The sequence below is a fragment of the Camelina sativa genome, chromosome 11, assembly GCF_030686135.1.
Source record: "Camelina sativa cultivar CO46 ecotype springtype chromosome 11, ASM3068613v1".
Classification (NCBI taxonomy): domain Eukaryota; kingdom Viridiplantae; phylum Streptophyta; class Magnoliopsida; order Brassicales; family Brassicaceae; genus Camelina; species Camelina sativa.
This window is the reverse complement of record NC_141890.1, coordinates 13416775-13443004: the sequence shown is the minus strand read 5'-3', so window position 1 is coordinate 13443004 and position 26230 is coordinate 13416775. Positions and strand designations below refer to the sequence as shown.

General features: G+C 36.6%; 5 protein-coding genes and 2 pseudogenes across 11 annotated transcripts; all 7 read right to left on the bottom strand.

The window, feature by feature from the left end:
• Positions 1-2947: 2947 nt before the first annotated feature.
• On the bottom strand, positions 2948-8403 carry LOC147933926 (uncharacterized; annotated as a pseudogene).
• A 1-nt stretch (position 8404) lies between these two features.
• On the bottom strand, positions 8405-10980 carry LOC104783890 (uncharacterized). Its single transcript, XM_087474597.1, has 2 exons — positions 8646-10980; positions 8405-8568 (listed from the first exon to the last, which is right to left on the bottom strand). The coding sequence occupies exon 1, from the start codon at positions 10917-10919 to the stop codon at positions 9315-9317; it is 1605 nt and encodes a 534-aa protein (XP_087330723.1). The 5' UTR covers positions 10920-10980; the 3' UTR covers positions 8405-8568; positions 8646-9314.
• Positions 10981-13344: 2364 nt separating this feature from the next.
• LOC104723349 (uncharacterized) lies at positions 13345-15587 on the bottom strand. Its single transcript, XM_010441696.3, has 8 exons — positions 15358-15587; positions 15171-15255; positions 14827-15067; positions 14692-14751; positions 14205-14243; positions 13995-14117; positions 13743-13835; positions 13345-13645 (listed from the first exon to the last, which is right to left on the bottom strand). The coding sequence occupies exons 1-8, from the start codon at positions 15455-15457 to the stop codon at positions 13469-13471; spliced, it is 918 nt and encodes a 305-aa protein (XP_010439998.1). The 5' UTR covers positions 15458-15587; the 3' UTR covers positions 13345-13468.
• Positions 15588-17460: 1873 nt separating this feature from the next.
• On the bottom strand, positions 17461-19399 carry LOC104723348 (uncharacterized). The gene is made up of 8 exons (XM_010441695.3): positions 19079-19399; positions 18923-19007; positions 18592-18832; positions 18447-18497; positions 18317-18355; positions 18102-18224; positions 17924-18016; positions 17461-17841 (listed from the first exon to the last, which is right to left on the bottom strand). The coding sequence occupies exons 1-8, from the start codon at positions 19170-19172 to the stop codon at positions 17635-17637; spliced, it is 933 nt and encodes a 310-aa protein (XP_010439997.1). The 5' UTR covers positions 19173-19399; the 3' UTR covers positions 17461-17634.
• A 225-nt stretch (positions 19400-19624) lies between these two features.
• Positions 19625-21587, bottom strand: LOC104723347 (uncharacterized). Its single transcript, XM_010441694.3, has 8 exons — positions 21313-21587; positions 21130-21211; positions 20799-21039; positions 20622-20690; positions 20502-20540; positions 20296-20418; positions 20100-20192; positions 19625-20021 (listed from the first exon to the last, which is right to left on the bottom strand). The coding sequence occupies exons 1-8, from the start codon at positions 21419-21421 to the stop codon at positions 19821-19823; spliced, it is 957 nt and encodes a 318-aa protein (XP_010439996.1). The 5' UTR covers positions 21422-21587; the 3' UTR covers positions 19625-19820.
• A 463-nt stretch (positions 21588-22050) lies between these two features.
• LOC104723346 (deSI-like protein At4g17486) lies at positions 22051-24104 on the bottom strand. Of its 6 annotated transcripts, none has more exons than XR_015572108.1 (5): positions 23915-24094; positions 23333-23585; positions 22752-23039; positions 22578-22665; positions 22051-22478 (listed from the first exon to the last, which is right to left on the bottom strand). XR_015572108.1 is itself a non-coding variant. In XM_087474593.1 (5 exons), the coding sequence occupies exons 2-5, from the start codon at positions 23487-23489 to the stop codon at positions 22339-22341; spliced, it is 666 nt and encodes a 221-aa protein (XP_087330719.1). In that variant the 5' UTR covers positions 23490-23585; positions 23915-24104; the 3' UTR covers positions 22051-22338. The 6 variants fall into 6 exon arrangements, 5 of the variants coding, with proteins under 5 accessions (XP_087330719.1, XP_087330718.1, XP_087330721.1 ...); XM_087474593.1 differs by having other exon boundaries at positions 22578-22658; positions 23915-24104; XM_087474592.1 differs by having other exon boundaries at positions 22756-23039.
• A 616-nt stretch (positions 24105-24720) lies between these two features.
• LOC104723344 (ethylene-responsive transcription factor 6 pseudogene) lies at positions 24721-26063 on the bottom strand (annotated as a pseudogene). Its single transcript, XR_015572107.1, has one exon. The product of XR_015572107.1 is annotated as an ethylene-responsive transcription factor 6 pseudogene (transcript).
• Positions 26064-26230: the final 167 nt, after the last annotated feature.

Below are 26230 nucleotides of genomic sequence, written 5' to 3'. Positions count from 1 at the left end.
AAAAATTCTATTTTTCGAAACTCTAGTAACTTATATGTATCCAAACCATTCATCACCCGCAAGACGTACAAGAACAAGGTCCCAGAGAAATCCCGATGCTGTCTTTGGAGGTACGAACTGCAGACAAAAACAGTCTGGCTACGAGATTCGGTAAGTCTACTAGAAAACTTCGTCTCCAAGTATACTAGAAAACTTTGATTCAGTCTTCAATATTATATAACTTCGTTTTAAATCCATGTGGTTATCCATCACATGGATGCGGGGCTGAATCTATTGAGACATCGACACGCGCAACATCCTCATATATTTAGAACGAGTAGATTGGCTTTCCTAGACGCTATGTTCACTAATCTGTGGACAACGAAGTACCTTGACTTTGTCAATTCTGAGGCTAGTGCCTTTAGCTACCATGCAGGGGAGTATCCACTTTATGCTCAGACTAACAAGCAATGGGGTCTGGAAGTGGACGACTTATACGCGCCTTTAAACGTGAAGTCGACGCACTGGGTAGCTATGTGGATCTCGATTCCCATGAGACACATCATCGTCTGGGATAGCATCCCGAGTGTCACCAACGACGAAGAGCTTGCATCTGCCATCGAGCCTATTGCCGTCTTGGCTCCCTACGTGCTGCGGGAGTTAGCCAGCCCTGACCACAAGCATATGTATTCGTATGAGAAGTTCACTCATGAGCGGGTCAAAAAGGGAGTGCCTCCGAACAAGAAGCCAGGTGACTGTGGTGTGTATACTTTGAAGTACATAGAATGTCATGCTCTTGGGTTAGCCTTTCCTACTACTTTGTGTGATGCAAACATCACACGGATAAGAGAGAAGATGGCTTGTGACTTACTTCACGAGATTGAATGTCGTGGACCAAATGAGGAGAACTACATAGACGACTTTGGGCTCTATGATCCTCCCCCAATCCGGGACTAACTATAAACTTTGTTTGAAAGACTTAAACTCTTGTTTTAAGTATGTATGACTCATTAGGATGATGTAGGGTTGATGTTTTGTTTTTGTTTGGGGGATCTTTATATTTTGTGGGTGGGATCCTACTGATTAAACTCTGATGATGGGCGGAATCTTGATATTTTTTGTGTGATCCTCCTTTTAAACTCTAATGTGTAAGGATGATTGTTTTTATTGTCTACTAGTTATACGTGGGATATTGGTATTTTTTGGTCAGTTTTTCGTAACATATACATAACTTCAAACGTTAAACGTTAATAATATTTGTACACTTGTATGTTCCTCATTAGTTAGTTATTAATATATTAATTACTTGTAGTCTTCTCTAAACAATAGCGTACAGCGAAAGCCTAGTAGACATATTTCGAATGGATATTGTTGTCCAATAGACATGTAGAACTTTTGTTCTCGTAGTTAAATTTTTTGTTTAACTATGATGATAGGCTGCTATCCATATATTTTTGTGGAATCCTCTCACCTAACATCTCAATACTAAAACAGTGGTTCATCCTTTTGATGTCGGACCTAATGCCAATCCATCTATGATATGATCCTCCCAAGGATTCGGCACCTTCGAGTTGGTTGATAGGGACACCTTGATTCTAAAGACGACGAAGCCTCAAGAATAAGGATGGTAGAATGAATGGTCGCACAAGAGTTGCGGAAAGACTCTTGATATACCGGTTTGATCTTTCAGCCTCGCACCAAAAAGATTGGATCTCTCAGCCTCGCACCAAGGAGATCGGGGTTTTGACTATCGGAATCACACCAAGTAGTCGGTTTTAATTGTTGGAATCACACCAAGCAATCGGTTTTGTTCACAAAGAACAGAAGAGAATCACTCTAAAAAAAAAAGGTTTTGATAAAAAGTTGGATGATTATTTCAATGATCTTACATGAGTTTATATAGGATAAGAAAACTTGGTAACAAAGCCAAGTATTAACTAGTCTTAAAACTAAAAAAAACAATTAAGATAGATGGTTGAATGAAGACCCAATTCTTGTGCATGTATCCCTTCCTCCAAAGTGACTCTAGGTGCATGTATCTCAATTTTCGTCATTCTTCTTTGACCACAAAATAAAGTGATTATTTTGGACTTTCTTGGACTTGAATTAGGTTCAAAGTGGGCTGGACTTGATAGGTATCATCCCCAATAGCTTTTCCAATGCTCTCTTTGACCATAAGCTCTTGAATAAGCCCATTTAGTGCATCCTTTAGCTTCTTAGCTTTTGCTCTAGTCATTGGTCCTTCAGGTACAAGCAATGGTTCCTCAGCTACAAGCTCATCCTCCTTAGCTCCATCCATGATCACATCATCCCCTCCTCTTGAAAAGGATTTGACCTCAAATCTGGATCATCTGCCACAAAAGGAACCAAATCATAAACATTAAAGCTTGAACTCGCATTGTACTTACCTTGAAGATCAAGTTGGTAAGCATTGTCATTAATCTTTCTTGTGATCTCAAAGGGTCCATCGATTCTAGGCATCAGTTTTGACTTCCTTTCAGCTGGAAACCGTTCTTTTCTCAAGTGAACCCACACTTGATCTCCTGGTTTGAAAACCATCTTGCACCTTCCTTTGTTTGCTTGTTTTGCATATTGCTTTGTCTTCTCCTCAATGTTTATTCTAGCTTTCTCATGGATTTGTTTGACAAGGTCAGCTTTTTTTTTCCCATCCAAGCTAGCTCTTTCACTCAAAGGTAAAGGGGTTAGATCCAATGGAGATAAAGGATTAAAGCCACAAATAATTTGGAATGGAGAAATCTTAGTTGAAGAATGAACTGATTGATTGTATGCAAACTCAACATGTGGTAAACATTCTTCCCAAGTTTTAATGTCTTTTTGATCAAAGCTCGCAAGAGAGTAGACAAAGTTCTATTAACTACTTCAGTTTGACCATCAGTTTGTGGATGACAAGTAGTGGAGAATAGTAACTTAGTCCCTAGTTTAGACCAAAGTGTTTTCCAGAAGTAACTCAAAAACTTTGTATCCCTATCAGAAACAATTGACTTAGGCACTCCATGCAAACAACAATTTCTTTGAAGAACAACTCAGCAACATGCAAAGCATTATCAGTTTTGTGACAAGGTATGAAATGCGCCATTTTTGAAAATCGATCAATAACCACAAAAACTGAATCTTTACCAGTCCTAGTTCTAGGCAAACCAAGCACAAAATCCATAGAAATATCATGCAAAGGCTGAGTAGAAATAGGATGTCGATACTTTACCGTGATGTTGTTGATAGCTCTACAATCAACACACATGCGCCAACTTCCATCCTTTTTGGGCATAAGTAGGACTGGGACCGCACATGGGCTCATGCTCTCTCTAATATGTCCTTTCTCCATGAGCTCATTAACTTGTCTTTGCAGCTCCAATGTCTCCACGGGATTAGTTCTATAAGATGGTCTGTTTGGAAGTGATGCACAAGGAACAAAGTCTATTTGGTGTTCAATACCACGGATAGGTGGTAAACCTTTCGGATTGTCCTCCAGGAATACATCCTCAAAATCCTGCAAAAGAAAGGTTATCTCACTCGGTAACACCGGTGCAAGGTCAGAAAAACTCATGAGAGTTTCTTTGTAAACAAACATAATCAAAGGTTGTTTCGAAAATAAAGCTCTCTTAACCTCTCCTTTTCTCACAAAGAAATTTGAATGCCTGACGGGTTTTCTCTCACAGGCCTTTGACTTGGTTTTTCTCAAACTCTCGCTCTCTTTTTGGTGAATTGTGTTTGTGGGGTCGCTCATGGTGTTTGTTTCTTTCCTTTGCCTGAGAATCAACTGATCTTGGTAAACTTCATGAGGTGTCAACGGAACTAAGATGATCTTCTTGCCTTTGAACTCAAAAGAATATCGATTGGTGAAACCATCATGGCTTGTTCTCCGGTCAGATTGCCATGGTCTTCCTAAACGAATATGACTTGCCTCCATAGGTAGAACATCGCACAAAACCTCATCCTCATATTTTCCAATGACAATAGGAACCTTTACTTGGATACTAACCTTCATCTCACCATCATCATTAAGCCATTGCAACTTATATGGCTTCGGGTGTTTCTCCGTAGTTAGCCCAAGCTTCTTGACCATTGTTTCACTCGCCACATTAGTACAACTCCCGCCATCAATTATTAGACAACATACCTTATCTCGGACATGGCACCTTGTATGAAATAGATTCTCCCTTTGCTCATGTTCCACAATCACAGTTTGAACACTAAGTGATCTCCTTGCCACCAATATCTCACCCTTTGCTGGAATTTCTTCAAGTTCTTCTAGTGAATCAGAAACCACCTGCTTCATTTTCTGATTCAAACTCTCCATTCTCCAAGAGAATCATGGTTCTTCTGTTGGAACATTCATGCGCATAGTGTCCTTTGCCATGACACTTATAACACGTCACATCACGAGCTCGGGTTCTGGTAGCCTCAGCTTTGTCCTTGGTAACATGATTGGCAACAATTGGCTTCGCTTCGGCCTTTGGAATAGCAACTGGCTTTTCTTCCTTCTGGTAACTTGTTTTTGGGTTAGATGAACCAGCACCATAAGTTATCCGCGTAGAACTTCTTCTCTTGAGTTGCTTTTCCACCAAGATTGCTTTATGTAACACTCTTCAAGCTCCACATAATGCTCCATCTCAAGCCTATCTTGGACATCTCGGTTCAACCCACTCATGAATCTAGCCATAGTAGCTTCTCGGTCCTCAACCACATCAGCTCTTATCAAAAGAATCTCCATCTCTTGATAGTAATCCTCCACACTTTGACTTCCCTGAGTCAGTCTCCTTAGCTTTTGATGCAGATCGTGGTGGTAATGGCCCGGAACAAACCTTCTCCTCATGATAGCCTTCATCTCAGCCCAAGTCTCAATCGGATATTCGCCATTACGTCTTCGTGAAGTCACCAACTGATCCCACCAGCTAAGCGCATACTCACTAAACTCAACAGCCGCCATTCGCACCTTATTGATCTCAGAATAGTGTTGAAAATTGAAAACTTGTTCTACCTTCTTCTCCCACTCCAAGTAGACATCTGGATCATTCTTCCCAATAAATGGTGGAATTTTAAACTTCAGCCCTCCAATGTTATCATCATTTCTTTCTCTGCCTTCTCGCACACGTCTAGGTCTCCTTCAGCCTCCTTGAGATGAGTTTCCACTACGAGTGTAGTAATCTTCAGCTGCTACATCTCTTGGCATTCTTAACTCCTCTCCTACTCTCCTCTGTTGATTAGGCAAGTTTTATGGTTGCCTTTGTTGTGCTTCTGCTTGAACTTCGTCCAACCTCTCATAGACTGCATTCATCTCAACCCTCATCATCCTCTGCATTTCTCCCAACAATGCTTCCATCTGGATATTTTGAAGTCTCCCGGGTTGTTCTACTTCATGGTTGTTATTTTCTCCGTCAGCCATATTTGAAGAAACCTGCAAGATGAACAAACTCACCAAAAACAAAATCCTCACAAGTGTTTACTCTCAAGTGTTTCACTCACAAGTGTTTACTCTCAACTCTCAAAGTGTGTTCTAGTGACTCTCAAAGGTTCTAATAGAACAGAAACCAATCAAACCCAATGTTTTCCAAAACAGTCGAAACATAATCAAACTCAGCGAGATACCAAAAGATAAAATAGAACCGATTGATAGAAGTAGATTTTTTTTTTTTTTTGAAATAGAACGAAACGTTTTTTTTTTTTTTTGAAAAGAACGGAACTGTTTTGTTTTGTTTTTTTGAATAGAAAAGAACATTTTTTCTCTTTTTTTTTTCTTTTTTTTGGTTTGTTTTTTTTTTTTTTTGTTTTTTTTAAAAATAAAAAATAAAATAAATAGAAAAAGAAGATGAAAAGATGAGAAGATGAAAATAAAGAAGATGGAAAGATAGAAAGATGATAGATAGAAGATTGAAAGATAGAAAATGATAGGAAGAAGATGAACGGTTAGAAGATGATAGAATGATAGAATACCAAACTCAAGGGTGTGCTCTGATACCACTTGATATGATCCTCCCAAGGATTCGGCACCTTCGAGTTGGTTGATAGGGACACCTTGATTCTAAAGACGACGAAGCCTCAAGAATAAGGATGGTGGAATGAATGGTCGCACAAGAGTTGCGGAAAGACTCTTGATATACCGGTTTGATCTTTCAGCCTCGCACCAAAAAGATCGGATCTCTCAGCCTCGCACCAAGGAGATCGGGGTTTTGACTATCGGAATCACACCAAGTGGTTGGTTTTGATTGTTGGAATCACACCAAGCAATCGGTTTTGTTCACAAAGAACAGAAGAGAATCACTCTCAAAAAGAAAAGGTTTTGATAAAAAGTTGGATGATTATTTCAATGATCTTACATGAGTTTATATAGGATAAGAAAACTTGGTAACAAAGCCAAGTATTAACTAGTCTTAAAACTAAAAAAAACAATTAAGATAGATGGTTGAATGAAGACCCAATTCTTGTGCATGTATCCCTTCCTCCAAAGTGACTCTAGGTGCATGTATCTCAATTTTCGTCACTCTTCTTTGACCACAAAAATAAAGTGATTATTTTGGGCTTTCTTGGACTTGAATTAGGTTCAAAGTGGGCAGGACTTGATAGGTATCATCCCCAATAGCTTTTCCAATGCTCTCTTTGACCATAAGCTCTTGAATTAGCCCATTTAGTGCATTATTTAGCTTCTTAGCTTTTGCTCTAGTCATTGGTCTTTCAGGTACAAGCAATGGTTCCTCAGATACAAGCTCATCCTCCTTAGCTCCATCCATGATCACATCAATCTACAGAGTTTCAATAAAACCCAACATAGTGCTTTTTTACCTGCTCTCCCGCCGATACTCTACTCTTGCTGTCGGAACGAGAGAAGCAACATAAAATAATATAAAATGTGACAGAGTTATAAACTTTATCGGAGAATGTATTATTTTAAATTTTTATTAAAATATTAATAAAAATAATACAGAAAAGAGAGAAAGAAGAGAGAACCTATGCTTTTTTTTTTTTTTTTTGTCGCCTCTGTTTATTTTTACATTTGTAAGTTCCTCATTAGTTAGTTATTAAAATATTAATTACTTGTAGTCATCTCTAAACAATAGCGTACGGCGAAAGCCTAGTAGACATATTTCTGAAGTTAATTTAGAGACTTCGAAAGGATCTTGATGCACATTGGACATGTAGAGTTGTCCGATAGAAATAGAGAAATAGGTATTCAGAATGCATACATTAAGTTCAAAAATATAATACAAATAGGAGTTTGGGTGATGCAACCAATCATCGAGACGGACATGAAGTTTGCCCCAATCAATAGGAGGAGGAACCACACACTGTTTGACAACAGCTTCCGCAACCTCTCTCATCTCCTCTAACCTCTTGTGCTCTGCCTCGAAGTCGACAAGTTGTTGACCCAATATTTGATTCAGTTGGGATAGTTGAGCGTCGATCAGATCCACTTGATGCACAAGGGCGGTAGCCTCTTCCTTCTTCTTCATGTGATCTCTCATCATACGAAGAATGGCTTTAAAGCGGTCCTTCGTCTCTTCTTCAACCACGACTATCTTCCTCTTAAAAGAGTCTTTCATGGCATCTATTACTTCCTCTTGCCACTCGAAATCGGAACTGCTGCGCTTACGCTTACTGGAACTCTCTCCGGCCATAGCTCGTAACCAACTTATTCTCTTGTTATCGAAGAAGGAGATGCAATAGATTGAGTGGAAATTGAGAGGATATTTATAGGTGAAATTGAGACGGCAACAATACAATGAATGGAGAGAAATCGAAAGGGTACAACGAATGTAGAGATATCGAAAGGGTACAATGAATGTAGAGATAGCGAAAGGGTACAATGAATGCAGAGATATCGAAAGGGTACAATGAATGTAGAGAGTAACGCATCTGAAGTCGAAATCTTAGTAGACATCAGATTGAAGCTAACTTAGAGACTTGGTACACATCCCAAGACACATTGCTATGACAACAATGAAACCTATCCAAGAGAGAACCATGAATTGTCGAAGCATTTTTTCCCTTTCATTGGCTGCCAGTAAATCACATTCAAACTTCTTCTTGTCTTCCTCATATGTGTTAACCACCCCAGAGTTCACCAAACCGTTAACAACTTGTTCTTTCATTTCTCTTACAGATTCTTTAAGTACCTTGATTTCTTCTCTATGCCGACGGATCTCATCCCTCGCATCCAATAAGCTCTGCCTTTGCCAACCACGTGATGGTTATGTGTCTGACCAATGGGAAAACCCATGAACAGTGCATCTGAAGAAATTTCTTCCCGGATTTGCATCTGTCAATGATTTCACAATAATCGTTGATCTACCGCAATAGTTGCAGATTGGACTAGTTATTTGTATATGTGAATTGGTATCACAAACTGACCCCGAAATTTGGCTCATCATTCTCTAGCTGATTGTGGTTGTTCAAGAAGAGGAGTATCATAAAATAAAATGGTCTTACGAGTAAATGATAGTTACGTACTAGTCTTTAATAATGTCGACTTGAACACGTGGGATAATCCCTGAAAATTACAGAGACAAATTATAGCTAGGGAAATTCTAGATGACTTCACGATGAAGTTAACTTCTACTCGCCGTCTTCAGCAACCTATGTAAATAATTGTTAGTGTAACCGACTATCATATACAAAACGTTAAAAATGTATCAAGTGGGATTGTTACTTACACAATGAGGTCGAGTATGTCCAGGATGTCTGCATTTTGAACAAGCATATTCCTTATGAGACTTCCTCAGCTTGCTCCCATTTTTACGTGACAATTCTAGCCATGTTAGCCAACGAGACTTCTTTTGCCTTCCAGGCTTCCGCTTCGGTATGGGAGGTATACATCAGATATCTGGCCCAATTGGATTGTGCTCGACATTGGGCATGATGGTAGACATGTACGAAGCATAGACATAATCTTTTCTATAGTAAGCTTCGACTACGGTAGACATATGCCATCCGCTTGACTTGACAGCCTTAATTGCATGTGAACATGGCATTTTCTCAACATCAAACACCTCGCATGAACAAGATTTTGCTTCCAAGTCAACCAAACAGTCACGTTGCCCACCCCTAACGTAGAAACGCCAGCCATCAATGCGTTCTACTGTCATCATATCTGCGTAATGCTCCTTTACGGCCAATAAGAACTCAACCCCCCGGCTAAAAGTAGTTGTCAGAATAAGTGCATCCTCTCGTCTTTTCCAATACCACCTACCTAACTTTTTTGTAATAACCTCAATGAGATATGTGATGGGATAACCTTTGGCTTTATTTAGCATAGAGTTGATAGATTCCGCAATGTTGCTAGTCTTGATGTTGTATCTATCTCCTGGACAGTAAACCCGAGACTATAAAGTTGGATCTGCCTCATTCAAGTACGCTGCAAGGGCCGAATTTACGTTAGTAAGGGAAGCCATGTAGCGGTTGTAATTATCATACGTATGTGCATATGCTGCCCCTTTCACCAAGTACATCAGTTGCTTCCCACGGAAATTAGAAATTATGTTTTGTTGGAGATGGTAGTAACATATCTCGCGTGTTTCCCATGGCATAACATTGCGACTTGCTTTAGCTATTGAACTGCACCTATCCGAAACTACTACCAGTGGATATTCATCCGAGATACACTCACTTAATTTGGTGAAAAACCAATCCCATGAAGCATCACACTCCGAGTCGACAATTCCAAAAGCCAACGGAAATATCTGAAAGTTACCATCCCATGCACAAGCGACTAACAATACACCTTTATACTTTCCGGTGAGATGGGTCCCATCAACCACAATAACTCGCCTCACGTAATTGAAGCCATGGATTGAAACATCGAAAGATAGGAAAGGGTACTTAAACCTATGCTCGTCATCAACAACAAGGTCAACGACACTTCCCGGGTTTGACTGCTCTATTTTTCTAAGACAATAAGGCAACTTCGCATATCCAGATTCGACGTTTCCTCTCACATATTCCAAGGCATATTGTAAAGCCCAGTACGAAGTTGTGTAATCCAATGTCATGCCGAACATTGTCCTCATTGAATCTTGGATATGTTGTGGGACAACACCATCTACTATTCCTACCCGGTCTACAAAAAGCATCCCAATATATTTGGAGGTGCAACGCTTACGGTGAGCTATGCGGTCCACAATAGAACATGTATGCACGTTCAGATATTTGGTGACCCAAAAAGTGGTTGAATCATTCTTCACAGTGGCCACGACCCTCCACGTGCATCCTGGCACAGAGCATATTGCCACCAAGCAAGACTTTGTGGACTTCTTAATTTTGAAAGAGAATTTTAGCATAATAGCGGTCAAACGCACCTCTGTTATGACATCATGTTTGCATGGAAAGCATTGACCTACTTTCAGTTGGTCTATCCATAGATTATTTAACTGTCCATGAATACCACCAACAAACGGTTTCCCTTCTTCAGCATCTACATACGGGTGATCTCCATCTTCATCGTCATCTTCATCTTCAAATTTCCTGTACTCACTGTAAACAAAATCCATGTCATCAACATCTTTTGGCTTCTCATCTGTAGTGTCATGGAGAGCTTCTTGACATTCTTCTACACCTTCATCGGCACTTGGATCTACATCGTCACCAAATTCATCCATTGGCTCCCCATCGGCAATAGAACAAGAGTTATTTATATCATTAACACATCCCTTAACCGACTGTCCATCCATGCATCGCGTAGAGACGCAAAGGCGAAGAACATTCCTACTACTAAAATCTATCAAGTTCTGAACTGATCTATCATTTGTGACATAGACAGGAGGGGTATCTTGGGGCAATTTCTGAAGCATCATCTCTGTTAAAGGATACAATAACTGAACCATCTCTGTTTCTTTGTCAATCAGATAATCTTCTACAACCATTTCAAGAAGCTCAGCGTATGTACAACCGTGTCGCAAAAAAAACTTTCTCCCACCTTTGCGTCCATCCATATCAAAATGCCAGGACCCATTTCTCGTCACCCATACTCCGTAAACAACAGGTATTTGCGCCATCTACCTGAAAGAGTAAGCAGCAAGTCAATTACTCATTACATAGCTGACTATCCGTAGAAGTCTTAAATCAATAACCTAGATGCCTCACAAAACCAAAAACATGATTGATACAAAAGTATAATATATTATCATGACAATAATAGATAGAGGCAAGTACATAACCGATACAAAACATTTTGAACTACAAAATCAAAAAGAAAAATTTATAAATTTCAATTAAACACTATTTCAAATATACAGACTTCACAGATAACTCCAACGGTTTGACTTCGTAAATTAGTCTATTTTAATGACCTAACTGCCTATGAAAACCAAAAACTTGATTTCTCCATATGTATAATATGGATTCATGTCAAAAACATACAGAGGCAAGTAAATAACATATATCAAAGAATACAACAAGAAAATCTTAAAAATTATTCACCAATTTGCAATAATTTGGTTTTCAAAATCTGTTGACTTCATGTTGACGTCAACGGGTAGATATAAACTAGACTATACGAGGATAACTTCAAATGAAGTCTATTTTTGTGGTCTATTTTTGCAATTACAATTTAACAAAGCAGACAGCGGACGAAGTCTACTAGAACCGGTTGACTTCTTCTGTGGTCATCCTTTGTTAATTTTTTGGTCAGTTTTGCAATTAAATAGATAAAAATAGGTAGAATTCAATGGAAAGTTCCACCTGTTAACTTCAATTATAGTTTACTCCGGTTATTTTTGCAATTGACCAACCCATTGACTTTACAGTAGACTTCTATCTAACAAGTCGACTTCATCTATCCGTCAACAAGAAAATGTAAACTTCGTCGTGGTTAGTTTTGCAATTGACCAAGTTTGACTTTTGCCAAGTAGACTACGTACGAAGTCTATAGTAATGATGACTTCGTTTGCAGTCTGCCGTGGTCATTTTTGGAGTTGACCAACATTTAAAATTTTTAATTAGTAGACTTCTTTTGCAGTCAAATAATTATTTTAATATAATAATATTACGGTCAATGCTTAAATATTTTGGTCAATTCCAAAAATAGTCACTATAGAAGTCTACTCGTTTATTATCGTAAGAAGACTTAGGCCAGCAGTCATCACTCAAAAGTCAAGAATTTGGTCAATTGCAAAAATATACCTTAGTAGACTGCAAACGAAGTATCTGACGGAAAGATTATAATGCAGTTTGAATCATATTTTTTTGTTTTCAAATGAAATTAAGGAGACTGAAATTTTAGTCAACGGGCTCGAAAGTCGATAAATTTTAAATTGCAAAACTAACCAAATAGTAGATTTTACATGATATTATGACGGTTGGACTAACAAATGAAGTCTAAGTTCGACAAAAAAAAAAAGAAATCACGAAATCTACCGGAAAATAACCTTATCGGTGGTGGTTTCGCAATGTCAAGCACCGAGGACGTCGTATTTAGTCACCACTGAAAAAACACAGCGCCAATTTTTCTTGTTCACGAGATATAACAAGATTAATGAACTTTCAATTTTTTCGATTAAAATGGAGAGGAGATGGAAGAAAATGAAGTTCTCATAGTATTGGGTGTTATTTAAGCTCACAAATCGGGTTGTTAAAGCATTAAGAGCTTCAAATTTAGTTGTTCATGGTTGTTGGAAAATTGATGGCGGTGGTACAACCGTAAATAAGACAAGAAGATGAGGATATGGATGTAATAAACATTTTCGCAAGAAATTCAAATAAATTAGAAATAATGGCATTTCTGTGAATACAATGAATGACAGAGGATTTAGTAGGCAGAAAGTGGCAAATGTTTGAGAGAGAAAAAGAGGAGTCTAGTCTTGCAATTGACTCAAGTTAGGGGTCTAATTTTGCAAGTCTCCTGTAAAGTAGCCTCTAGTTTATAGGAAATTAATAATAACTATGTAACAACCCGCACTATGTAAGGTATAATATAAATATTAAATGTTTTTACTATAATTTTTATTTATAAAATCTACAATATTTATCAGTAATTGGAATCTAAAATTCAATTGTGTAGTATATATATATATTTATTTATAAACATATAAAAAAATTGTATAATAATTAAAATTTAACCTGTGAGAATTATTATAATATCAATCTTATATTATCATATCATATGAACAAAGAGTTCTTAAAATTTATTTTAAAGATTTTATGAAATGTAATTAAAGGATATAATTAAGTTAAAAAGAGGATATAAGAATTTAATTTTGGGTGTTAATTATATTTTTGGAAAACTGATGTAAATATTATTAAAAACTAATGACAAATAAAGGAAATAGTGTCTGGAGTTCTGTGAATGTGATATGTCAGCATTTTGGGTGAGAATGCTTCTGTTTGAATATATAAGGGATATGAAGAAAGTTGATCATCTTTTGATAAATGATGAAGCATTTATTTTTTATTTCGGTGATACGTAGATGATGATGTTACATTAATATAGAGACCTTATTTTAGGATGAGGCCTTTCTTATTCATGGGTTCAAGATTGCAGTGTCTACATTGCCTCGTGTTCAGAAGATAGCGTAGACTCGTTCTGGAGGTAAGGCACAACGTATTTTACAAGCTCTTCTTTCGTTATTTCGATGTGTCCGCCAGGGACACTAACAAACTTCACTTTGCCAGCATCATCCAAGGTTTTCAGACCAATCCAATCCTTAGTGTATAGCTTTGTCTGTTAGGAAGAATATTTAAGTAAGAAGCCAAGTGGGTTGTCTGATGATCAGGTTAAGAAATCGAATTCGAGAGATGATGATGATGATAAGGTTCACCTTTTGTGGAGGCAAAATAGGTGTGTAAGCTCCATCCGGGTAATATCCGAACCAAGAACTTTCTTTAGGAGTCAATACATTATCTTTCTCGAACTGTTTAGGAAATGGGTAAAGATAATAGTTTGGATGAGCAAGGATCATTGGTGTCAGACTCATTGGTGTCAGACTCTCAGAAAATTAATGATGAGTTATATATTTAATAGTTTGGATGTCAAGGATCATTGGTGTCAGACTCTCAGAAAGAGAAGGTACCATGATGAGGACCAAGTTGTGCAAGCTGGTGAAACGGTCTTTATAAGTGGAATTCTTCTCGCCAGGTCTCTCGTTGTTGAGCTTTGGCAGGTACTTGGAGTGTTCCAAATAATTTTTTATATCCTGAAAAACCAGATAACGTTTTGTTCATTGAAAGTATAATTGCAAATGATTTTTTGAGGATTAGAAAGAGAAGGGTTTTGAGTTTACAGTAGGGATTTTGAAGCAACCACTTGGTGCAGCATGATCCTGTAGAGTCATAATAGGTGTTGTTAAATGATAGGTAGTTGACAAGCTGGTCCCTTGTCAAAGCCAAAGAGATGTGTTATGTGTAACACATGAATAAGTAACCAAAGAGATAACTCTGTTTTGTCAAATTTTCAAGTCTATTTCATTTATAAGATGCTATGGTCTATAAATACAAGAAGGAAAAAGTAAGTAATCAAAACACAATCTAGAAAACAAGAAAACAAGGGAATAAGGTTCCTAGAGCTATGGAAAGATTAAGTCTATTTTCTTTCTATATTTACTATGGCAATAAACGTGACATTCTTTTCTTCCTTAACCGATTCTTGCTGGTTCAATCCTTGTATTTGGTATTGGTTTTCTCACTCGAACCGGTAGAATCCCATCAGTATTAATCATGGTTTAAGTTTTTAATTCCTATTGATTATAGAAGAAGAGAGAAGGTTTTTACTTGTACGAAGTTGTTGTAAACATCTGAAAGATATATGTCCAGCAACTCGCAAACTGAACACTGTAAACACAGAACCCCATTGTTGTTGTTATTAGTCGACACACATAGACAACTAGAAATATAAAGAGAACTCACATTGAACTTGGGGAGGTAGGATAGGCCAGCGTGAGGACCTCCTAAAGATACATAGTTGAAGACCGGAGGAGCATTGTCGCAGAACTCGATTAGGCCTCTAGCGACTAAGTTTCCTTGAGACACTCCAACAATGTTGTAACCATCACTCAGCTCTGGCATCTGTTTGATTTTCTCACAAGCTATGCTTGCTTGTTGCGTAAGCGGCATGTATAAGGAATCTACCAGTCCGTTTCCTATTTCTCTACAAGATGGATGACACATAACAACAGTGAGAGAGAGACAAACAATGATAAACCTATTTTGCAAAAATAGGATGGGACAAGAAGAAGGAGTCGAGTCGTTACACGCAAGATCCAGGGGAGCTGGAGTAATTGTTAAGGAACTTTGTCAAATTGGTCATTTCATCATTGGAGCATTCACCTGCAATTCCTGTTTCAGTAAAATCCGTTAGTGTCTTTATTTCATTAATTATCGATTTGAAGAAGGAAAAAATAAAGAAGAGGAGGAAGAGTAAGGATTGTTAGTACCCACCGTGAAACACAACGAATGGAACAGAGAGTAAAACTGGAATGGAGAAGAAGAAGAGAGACAATGTCACAAGGAGAACAGATCGTTGGAGACTCTTCTCCATTGAGCTAGCGATAAGAGAGAAGTTTGTAACTGTATTATTAAGTTCTCTTTTGAAAGTTGTGAGGTGTATGAGTTAGTTTCGATCATTCACAAAATGTATATTATTGTCGTGTATATTAAGTAATGGCCGTAGGCTTTACACGAATTGTATACTTTATACTGTATAGTAAAAGTCTCTTTCACGTTTTTAATGTGTTCCTATTCTTTGGATTTGGACTTTTACAACAACTACATACAAATCCACGCTAAATCGCATAAATTTTTTTGTTTTTTTTTATAAATTCTGTTGATTTATTTTTAGCTTGATACATGTTATTTAAAATTATTTATTTTTATCTTATTAAAAATTATTAATTTACTCACCTAAATTTAATAATTGTTTTCAATCCATTGTTAAGAACTTCATTTTATAATTTTATCATTAATTAACAACATAAGCATTTATAAAAAAAGTTTGAATAGTTTTCACAAAAAAAAAAGTTGGAATGGTAATTAAGATTTTTATACTCGTAGAATCATATGTCTCTAACTTCATCATTTTTGACTTTTAACGATGCACGTTAATTCTCTACCTCTAAATTTTTTTTTTACTTTAATTAATCGCCCAGTATGAAAAATTATTTGAATATTAGTAAGCCCATTTTTCTTAAACAATAAGTCCAAGATAATGAGATAAGCTTCAAAAGAAAAATGATGTGAAACAGAAAATAATTATTATTGGGTGAGAACTTGTGAGTTGTGTTAATCAAATGTTTTCATTAGATGACGAGTTTAATGAAGTGTCAACCTGAGAACAACCTAAAAAGCCGATTTACCAACACCAAAAAAACTTTGTTTTATTTCTATTGTAGGATTTTCAAAAATATATACAAATACCGTACTTGTAATTTGTCAAATATGTCAAAGAAAGATGATTTATTAAAATGGTTCTATACTTTCTAAATTTTAAATTTTGGTTTCATTTATAACAATCAAACATTGGAATATTTAGAAGAGTTGCTTTATCCACAATTTTATTCATTTACTTAATTGATTTATAAAATTATATAGAACTTGAAAATCCCATAAGTGGATTTTGAATAATAAGGTTTATCTTTGTTTTTTTTTGTTTTTTTTTCATTGTAAGTTTTGAAGTCCAATAATAAATTATTAAATGTATAGAATCAGATTTTAACTAAGAATTATAAATAATTAAATAAATACAAATAACTTCGAGAACAATTATTCAATAACTTGAATTTTGCTTTGAATTAATAATTGATTCTACGTAAGTTGCAGTTCAAAAATGATAGTGAGGGTCCAATATTAAATGAGTCACGGACCACCTTGCAAGGAAGGACGTGTTTCACAACTCTCCAGAGAATAAATGAGACACTCCCAAACTTAGAATAAAGATGTTAAAGCGGTCCTAAAATCCACCGGCATGTCTTAAATAGTACCACTATGAGTAACGTGTTTTAGCGGGTATGACCACGGGTTAGTAGGTCAACATACCACGGGTTAGTAGGTCAACATACCTGCTACAATTTTTTGATAATAGTAAATATATTATACACAGAAATAAATATATTGACATAGATGTCAAAATATAAGATATAAAATATGTGACAATGTGAGAATTTAATGTATATAAGATAAATTAACTATAAAAGGGTAATTATGAAAGTTGTTTTAAAACTTTAAGTTTTAAGAGTAACCTTATATGTTTTAATTATTTCAAAAATATAAAACTAGGCATGAGGGCAGACCGCTAACCCGTTAGACTTATTGGGGGCAGACCTGGTTATAAGTTATAACTTTTTCGTCTGCGATCCTAATGGATACCCGTCGGGATCTAAGGAAAAATAATCTCCGTCAGCCCATATGGACCGGACCGTTTAACACACCTATCCGGGAACTTCCAATGTGATGCTACAAATGATTTGGATATACAATTAGAGACTTTGCGAGGTCTCTCTGAACTAGATTGATTCTTGAAAAAAGAATCACGTTGAACGTTTCTCATGCTAAACATGATCGACTTTTATTGAGCTTTCTAGAATTCCATGTATCGTTAAAAGAGAGAATAAGTAGCCTCTAGCGTCAATACATGATGAGAAGCTATTGTTTTTGTTTATCACTAAACTTCTTGATCACGTTAGACATTGATTGGGCGAGAGCCTCGCAACGAAGTCTCATTCATGGATGCAGTGTCGTCTCCATTGCCTTGCGGTTATATCTGCATTCAGAAGAAACTGCAGGCTGGTTCTTGAGGTAAGGCACGACATATTTTACAACTTCATCTTGCGCCATTCTGAGGTGCTCGCCAGGGACACTGACAAACTTAACTTTTCCGGCAGCATCCAAGGCTTTCAGACCAATCCAGTCTTCAGTGTAGAGCTTTGTCTAGAGAAGAATATATAGTTAGAAACTAGTGAGTGATGAATAGGCAAAAAAAAATTACATGGTGATGATGATTAAGGTTCACCTGTTGAGGAGACAAAAGAGGAGTGGAAGCTCCATCCGGGTAATATCCGAACCAAGAACTTTCTTTAGGAATCACTACAGTGTCACCCTGGAACTGTTTAGGAAATGAAGAAAACAAATTTAATGAGGCTAATCAACAATGTTGATCAAGGTTTTGGTTGTTTAAGAAAGAGAGGCACCATGACAAGGACCAAGTTGTGTAAGCTAGTGAAGCGGTCTTTAAAAACGGGGTTCCTCTTGTTAGGTCTCTCGTTGTTGAGTTTTGGCAGATACTTGGAGTGTTCCAAATACTTTGACATTTCCTGAGAAACAGAACACAATGCTCTCTTGATTGAAGTATTCATCTTTTTAGGATATTTTTTTAGGATTAGAAAGATAAGGGTTTTGAGTTTACGGTAGGGATCTTGATATAACCACTTGGAGCAATATGATCCTGCAGAGTCATTAGAGATGTTGTTAATGATGGGTATTAGTAATGCATCAAAGGTTCTGATCTTGATTATATAAGAAGAGAGAAAGTGTACTTGAATGTAGTCGGTGTAGACCCTTGTTTTTAGCAACTTGCAAATTGGAGACTTTAAGAACAGAGAACACCATTGTTGTTGTTATTGTCATTAGGATTGTGGTTATAAGATTACAAAGTCAAATAGAAATAGAAAGAGAACTCACAGTACACTTGGGGATGTCGGATATGCCAGCGTGAGGACCTCCTAAAGATATATAGTTGAAGACTGGTGGAGCATCGTCACAGAACTCGATTAGGCCTCTAGCGACTAAGTTACCTTGAGACTGTGCAACAATGTTGTAACCATGACTCAACTCTTTCATCTTTTTAACTTTCTCACACGCTATATTCGCTTGTTGCGTAAGCGGCATAGACACGGAATCTTGGTTTCCGTTTCCTATTTCTCTACAAGAAGACACACATAACAAACAGAGCAATAAGCCCTTTTGCAAGATTAGAACGAGACAAGAAGAAGAAAGGGTTGGGGTTGGTTACAAGCAAGATCCAGGGGAGCTAGAGAGGTTGCTAAGGAGCTGTGTGAAGCTGCTGACTCCACCATTGGAGCATTGATCTCTAATTCCTGTTTCAATCAATATGTCAGATTAAAAAAAAAAGGAAAGAGGAGGAAGAAGAAGAAGAATTGTTGATCACCGTGAAACAGAATGAATGGAACTGAGATTGAAACCGGAATGAAGAAGAGAGACAAGGTCACAAGGAGAACAGATCGTTGGAAACTCTTCTCCATGGAGCTATCACTACTCAGCGGAAGAGTACCTTTCTTTACACACAAAAAGAGTATCTTGACCACAAGAATCAAGAAGGCAATAATAAGTTTACGTTTGGTACAGATTTAGCTAATTTGTTGTGCTTTAGTCATAAATGGAAGAAAAATTTATTACTTGGTGGTTGGTGTTGTGTATCTACTGAACTACTCATCTAAATTCTTCCTTTTTCTTTGTCGACCAGTGACTTGAAAAAGTTATTTATAAAATTCGAAAAGATTATCTACATATGCTTGTAAAATATGCCAAAGTACTTTCTAAATTGTAAATTTTGGTGTCATTTAACAATTAAACATTGGAGTAAACTGCAATAGATATGAACTAATTTTGGTGAATCTCAAAAACCATTTGAGTAATAATATAAGTTTTTCTAATCTATATTTTGCTATTTACCTATGAAAATTAATGAACAATATTTTCAAGTTTGTAAAAGAATTCAAAACTCTTGAACAACATCTGATTACATTTATAACATTTGTTAATCTGTAAATAAACAAATCCACTGATTTAAGTTAAATCATTTAACCCAAAAAAAAAAGTTTATCAAAACCAAGAAATTAGACTAGGATTTTAGAAAACTATTAAATTGAATAAGGCCCCCCTAAATTTTTTCAGTAGCTCTCACAATAGTCACATGTTAGGTTATGTGAAAGACATTCACATTCTTCGTCTTGCATCAAGTAAGGCACAACATATTCCACAACCTCCTCATCCGATATATCAAGGTGGTCCCCTAATACACTTTCAAACTTCACTTTTCCGGCAATATCCAATGCTTTCAGACCAATCCAATCTTCTTTGTATAACTTTGTCTGACGAAGAATGTATACATGTTTAGATTTTTAGAAAACAAAAGATCAACGAAACCTATAGAAGTTAGATAAATTCACCTGTTGTGTTGACAAAAGAGTATCCAATCCTCCATCTTGATAATATCCAAACCAAGCAGTTTCTTTAGGGGTTAATGTTGTATCATTTTGGAACTGTTCAGGAAATCAGTACAAGAAAAAAAAACAGAACATTGAGCTAAAGAAAACATTTTTAAAAAAAAATTCTGAGTTGAAGAAAGGAGACAGTTAGTATTACCATGACAAGAACCAAGTTGTGTAAGCTGGCGAATCGGTCTTTGAAAGTGGAGTTTCTTTCGTCAGGTCTCTCATTGTTAAGCTTTGGTAGATACTTTGAGTGTGCCAAATACTTTGAGATTTGCTAATAAAACCAAGCCATATCTTGTGATGAAAAAATGGAATGGATTATGAATTAATTTGATTTGGTTTAAGTGATTAACTTACACCAGGAATCTTGACAAAACCACTTGGAGCAAGATGATCCTGCATAGCCATAAATTAATCAAATCATCATTAAAAGGTTTTGATCCTAGAGAGAGATATATAGAGATATAAGAGTGTTACTTGAATGAAGTCGTTGTTATAAATGGCTGACTTCAGCAAGGCTTCAGCCATAGCACATAGTGGACCAGACTTTGACAACAAAACGAACACACATGTAATTAAGCCACCGTTGTGTTAATTAATTTACTCAACAAGATAAAAAGAAATAGTAAAAAAAGAAAAATGGAAAAGCTATACAGCACACTTGGGGATTGCAGCAATGCCAGCATGAGGACCTCCTAAGGAAACATAGTTGATGACAGGAGGAGCATTGTCGCAAAACTCGATAAGTCCTCTAGCAACTAAGTTGCCTTGTGACTCTGCAACAATGTTGTAGCCTTGACTCAACTCTTTCATCTGTTTCACTTTCTCACACGCTAAGCTAGTTTGCTTAGTCAATGGCATGAACCATGAGTCATTTTCTCCGTTTCCTATTTCTCTACAAATTTGATTTACAAGATTTTTTATAAATAAAAAAAAAACACATAACCAAACAAGTTACGTAGTAGTGTTTAGTAGTTGGGTTTACAAGCAAGAACCAGGAGAGCCAGAGAGGTTGCTTAGAAGTTGCGTGAAGTTACTTACTCCACCAGAACATTTATCTCCAATTCCTGTTTTTTTTTAATTAAAATTATATATTTAACTTTTAACTTAATTGTGTTTTATGAAACTATCGAATGAATAAAACAGATGAGAAGAAATCGTTAATAACCATGAAAGAGTATGAAGGGGATGGAGGTTGAAACCGGAACAAAAGAGAATAATACGGCGGCGGCGATCACCATGTGAAGGAGAACAGACCGTCGGGAACATTTCTCCATGTATAATTGAGAGTCTCTCTCAATCTTCGCCGGAATATTCCGTTTTTTTAGTTTTTCTTTTTCTTTTTCTCTCGGTCTCTCTCTCTCTCTCGAAACGTTTTCTTTTCTCCCCTTATATGGAAACCAAAATTAAATGGGACTCCGTGTCTTTAAAACAAGAGTTGCTGAGTTGTGTCTTCTTCACTTGGCAATATATTTATCTAAAACCACATAATATTTGACTTGGCAATATATTTATCTAAAACCACATAATCACTTGGCAATATATTCACTTGGCAATATATTTATCTAAAACAAGAGTTGCTGGTAGATTTGGTTCTCTTTTTTTGTCAAAATATTTGACTATTCTCTTACTGTCACACACCTCAAATTGTTTTCATTTTAAAACAATCAGTGTGATTATTTCTCTATTAATCCAAACAACCAATGTTTTAAAAATAAAAATGAATACGATAGTTAATATAGGGACGTGTGTTTAATTTTAAACATACCAACCTAGATTCATCACCATAAATTCTTAGTTTTGTTAAAACTAGTAGTCATATAAAAAAACTCCCTTGTTAGTGTTTCGTATTTGAGCTCTTTTGGATTTCATATTGTACTAATAAGCTCTGGTTTTAGCAACTTGGTAAAGAAAGAGAAATTATGATACTGATAGCCAAAGCTAAAGAATCTCCGTAAAAACATATCTGGAAAGTTCACCTTTACATAAATCGGGAATCCGTTTTTACATTCCTATAATGATGATGAGAAGAATACCAAATCGAGTTCCTGACAGGACAAACGCAGCTTTAAGGTGACAAAACGAGATATCACTTACTCCCTTTTCAGTTTCCATGGGTACAGTGGGTTCACCCTGCAAGTTCTGATGATTGGATTGGGGTTGCCTCAGGAGGAAGTCGTGGCTAGTTGGGTTCTCAGGGGATCTCCTCTCTGGTAAGTCGCACTGGTTTGTTTTGTAGATACACAATCTCTCTGTCTGCTGCATTTATAAGATGGTGCTCTGATCCTTCTTCATCTGACACAGAAGATGCCTCAGAGTTTGATTCATCCTCATCTACGCAAGGAAAAATACGAAGCCATCCATAATTTCGTTTGATCACAAAGAAGTTGGATTATTTTGGTTATAACAACACTATCTTAATTAGAAGCTTACCGGAGAATTCAAGGCGTTCTGAAGGAGCACTAACAGCTGTAAGCTGAATGCTTTCTGGCAGAAGACAATTACAGAACGAACCTGAAACCTCAACAAACCACAAGCAAGTAACTATTATTCAGGACACAATTCGTTTGTAACATAACACAGGAAAAAGGTTCTAAATCTTTTTACCTACTCGGGCAAGCCGATTAATCCATCCTGGAATAGGCTTTCCTGTAAGCTGCGAGCATACCTCTTCAGTGAAATGGTTACAGTTCTTGGCAATCAAATGGTAAGTGTCACCATGGTATTTTCTTGAAAGCTTCTCCATGTAAGAGCGGAAATCTGAACGGGACATGGTGGTAGTTCCCAGTAAAACAGACCGTCTAAAGATGAACCCTGGACAATTCTTAGGTTCTACCTCATATACCCCGCTCGTTGGATACTCGTGAGCTCCATAGCAGTACTCCAAATCATGAGCTACAATGAAGTTAAAACAACTGTGTGAAAAAAACAAAAGAGCAATAATAAATCATATACAACAACATAACATGTAAAAAATCTGAGTTATAAAGGATCAAAAAAGGTTTCCATCAAACAACCCTAAGTAGCTCAACACATTTCTTGGTCTTATTACAAACAATCCCTTTCTAATAAGTGCCTAGCATGAACGCCGAATCATAAAAGCATAACTTGTCTAGAACATTAAGACAGCTATTTTGTCTTCAAAAGCATATACTAAATAAACAAAGTGAAGAGAGGATAAAGCATACCTTCAATTCCAGAATGGAAAATGCCGATACCAAACCAATAAAGGTAATTGTTGACAGGAGTAAGATCATAGACATTGAGATAAACAGGGGTAAGACCACTGCTCTCTTCCCTCTCCTCACTTGAACATGAGCTTGCGCTCAAAGTAGGCACCCACATATATATATATATATATATTTTTTTTTAACAAACAAAAAATGCCAAAAAAAAGTCACGATCCAATCATCACTTTTTCTTCCTAAATCATCTGCAACACTAAAAACTGATGATGGTCACATATTCTTCAATATAACACCAGAAGAGAAAGAAACAAAAAAAAACAAAAAGTCACCACACAACCTAGGATTCAAAAATAATAAAATTTAGAATCCCAAGCAATTCGAACATAAAACAATCCACATGTAAACTACTTATTTGGTTGCTAAGGCTAACGATAACAGATCCAAGGATTTCGATTCCACACAAAAGGAAATCCGAATCGGGAAATTACACGAATTGAAATTGAAATTGGGGCTGCGTGTGTTTTCATCTGATATATTTATAAAGAGAGAGAGATAGACGATGAAAACGATAAGAGAGCTTACGTGAGAGTCGCGAATTCCAGAGAGAAGAAGGGATTTGGGAGGTCAGACTGGAAAAGGGAAAGAAGAAAAAATGATCGATCGCAAAAAGTAAAAAGCCGCGGACGGAGCCTTTTTGTTGTTTTTTTTTTTTTTTCTTTTTTCAAGATTTGCTTTCTCTCGTTAAAACTTTGGTATTGAACTAAAATACCAGTTGAATTAAGTTATTCGATATATAGTACTATCATTTTTCTATGGGTCAAATTTGGCTTATCATAATTAACTAATAAATTTTAGTTATATTGCATTAAACTCGATTTTAAGTGTTTCTTTTATATTATTTATTTATATTTTTTTCAATCACTGAATATTACTAAAGAGACTTGTTGAAAATGATTTTCTTAAATTGAAAATGTTACAAGGTCTAGAATCAAATTAAAGGGACTTGTTGTCAAATCTTTCTTTTGTTTCTCCTTATATTAACAAATAGACTGTTTGTACTTTGTACAAATATGTCATATTACAAAACCTCAGACTAGAAACTAAAAGTAAATAAACAAATAGAATGTTTGTACACAATAAAAAAAAAATTACATTGGAGTATAATATGAAAAGAAACAAATAACACATAGATAACCATCTAGTTATGAAATTGGTTATTACTAAAAAGTATGATAGTTTAATCATAATTTTATAATTTAATATTTTAGTAAATGTAAAATAACTTAAGTAAATTATCATACTTTTAGTAAATAACTTAAGTAAATTATTATTTAGAATTAATAAATTTAGATTTTATAAGTTAAAATTGTTAAGGACAATAGATGGGATATTGAAGGTTGTGTAATATTATGAAACAAATAAATGAATATATCTCCTCAGGACACAGTTCCACGTCAGCATAAATCAAAGCTGACCCAACAGACAAAAAAAATAAGAAAAAAAAAATTCAAACAACAGTCAATTGTGGAAAACCAAACGGTGGGTGTGGAGATAACGGCGATAAAAGCGGCATGCTCAGAAACTCCGTCAAATCCCAGTCATCTATCGCTGTCAAATCTGACTCGACGTTCTCTCCGCCACAGCTAACGGCGTGACTCTCCTCCGTCTTTTGCACCTTCTCAACCACCGTCACTTCCTCCTCGTCGTCGTCTCTCTTCCGTTTGTTCTCATGACCATCTTCAGCGCATGGATTCCACATGCCAACTTCGAGCGGGAAATTGACGATCGCCTTTGATCCTCGGAGTCTAAACGCTGCTTTGTCGTAAGCTCTAGCCGCTTCGATCGCCGTCTCGAACGTCCCGAGCCAAACCCTAGTTCCACGACGGTTAGGGTCACGGATCTCCGCCGCGAATTTCCCCCACGGCCTCATCCTCACTCCTCTGTAATGCCACTTCTCCTCTGCTACTGCTGCTACCGCCGGTACGTTTTTCTCCGGTTTAGGATTCCCGGTTGCGAATTGAATCCACTTGGTTCGGTTCGGCGGCGCGATCTTCAACGGCGGTTTCCGATTAGATTGAGAAACAACTCGATGTTGATTCGATTGGAACGTGAATGAATCGTACGGTTCAAGTGGAGCTTCGGATTTCACGTCGAAACCAGAAATGTCCGGTTTGGGCGTGACGAGATCGATTATTTCCGGTTTGGTTTCGAATTGAGAAAACTCGAACCCGGTTTGATCAGATGAACCGAAGATTGAAAAATCCGGTTCGTTCATCCATTGGTTGGTGTTAGGGAGAGGAGATAGTTCGTCAAGGAGATACTTTTTAATGAGGAAAAGAGCCGAAGCTTCGTTTGGCGTAGCCATGATCAAGTAAATATGGGAGAGAAGAAGATGATGATTTGAATTGACAGTGGAGAAGAGAGAGTGGGAAAGGTGTTTATATAGGAAAGAGTCAAGTCAATGAGAGACTCTTTCAAGGCAACATCCTCAGACTTTTTTTAATTAGTTTAAATCTATAAAAAATAATCATATGCGGAAAGGTGTATCTATACTCGCGTGTTGTAATGGTTTGATACCGTTTGATTAGGTTAGAAACCCTCAGTCAACGATGGTTTTATCTTGTGGTTCACCGATGGCAGCTGAGGTAAGAAAAACAAAACTAATACTTTATCGATGCCTGTTTGTTTATCAAAAACATTAGTAATTAATTTATTATGAAATACCTATTCGTGTTAATATTTGATTTTATTTACGACTACTTGTGAGAATTTATTTGTTCACATATGCTGCATTTTCAAATTTCAGAAGTTATCGTCCGCCGTCTCAACTCAATGTTTGGATAAACACACGTTTTTTTTTTTGAACTTTACATTATGATAATGAAAGTTGCAATAAGT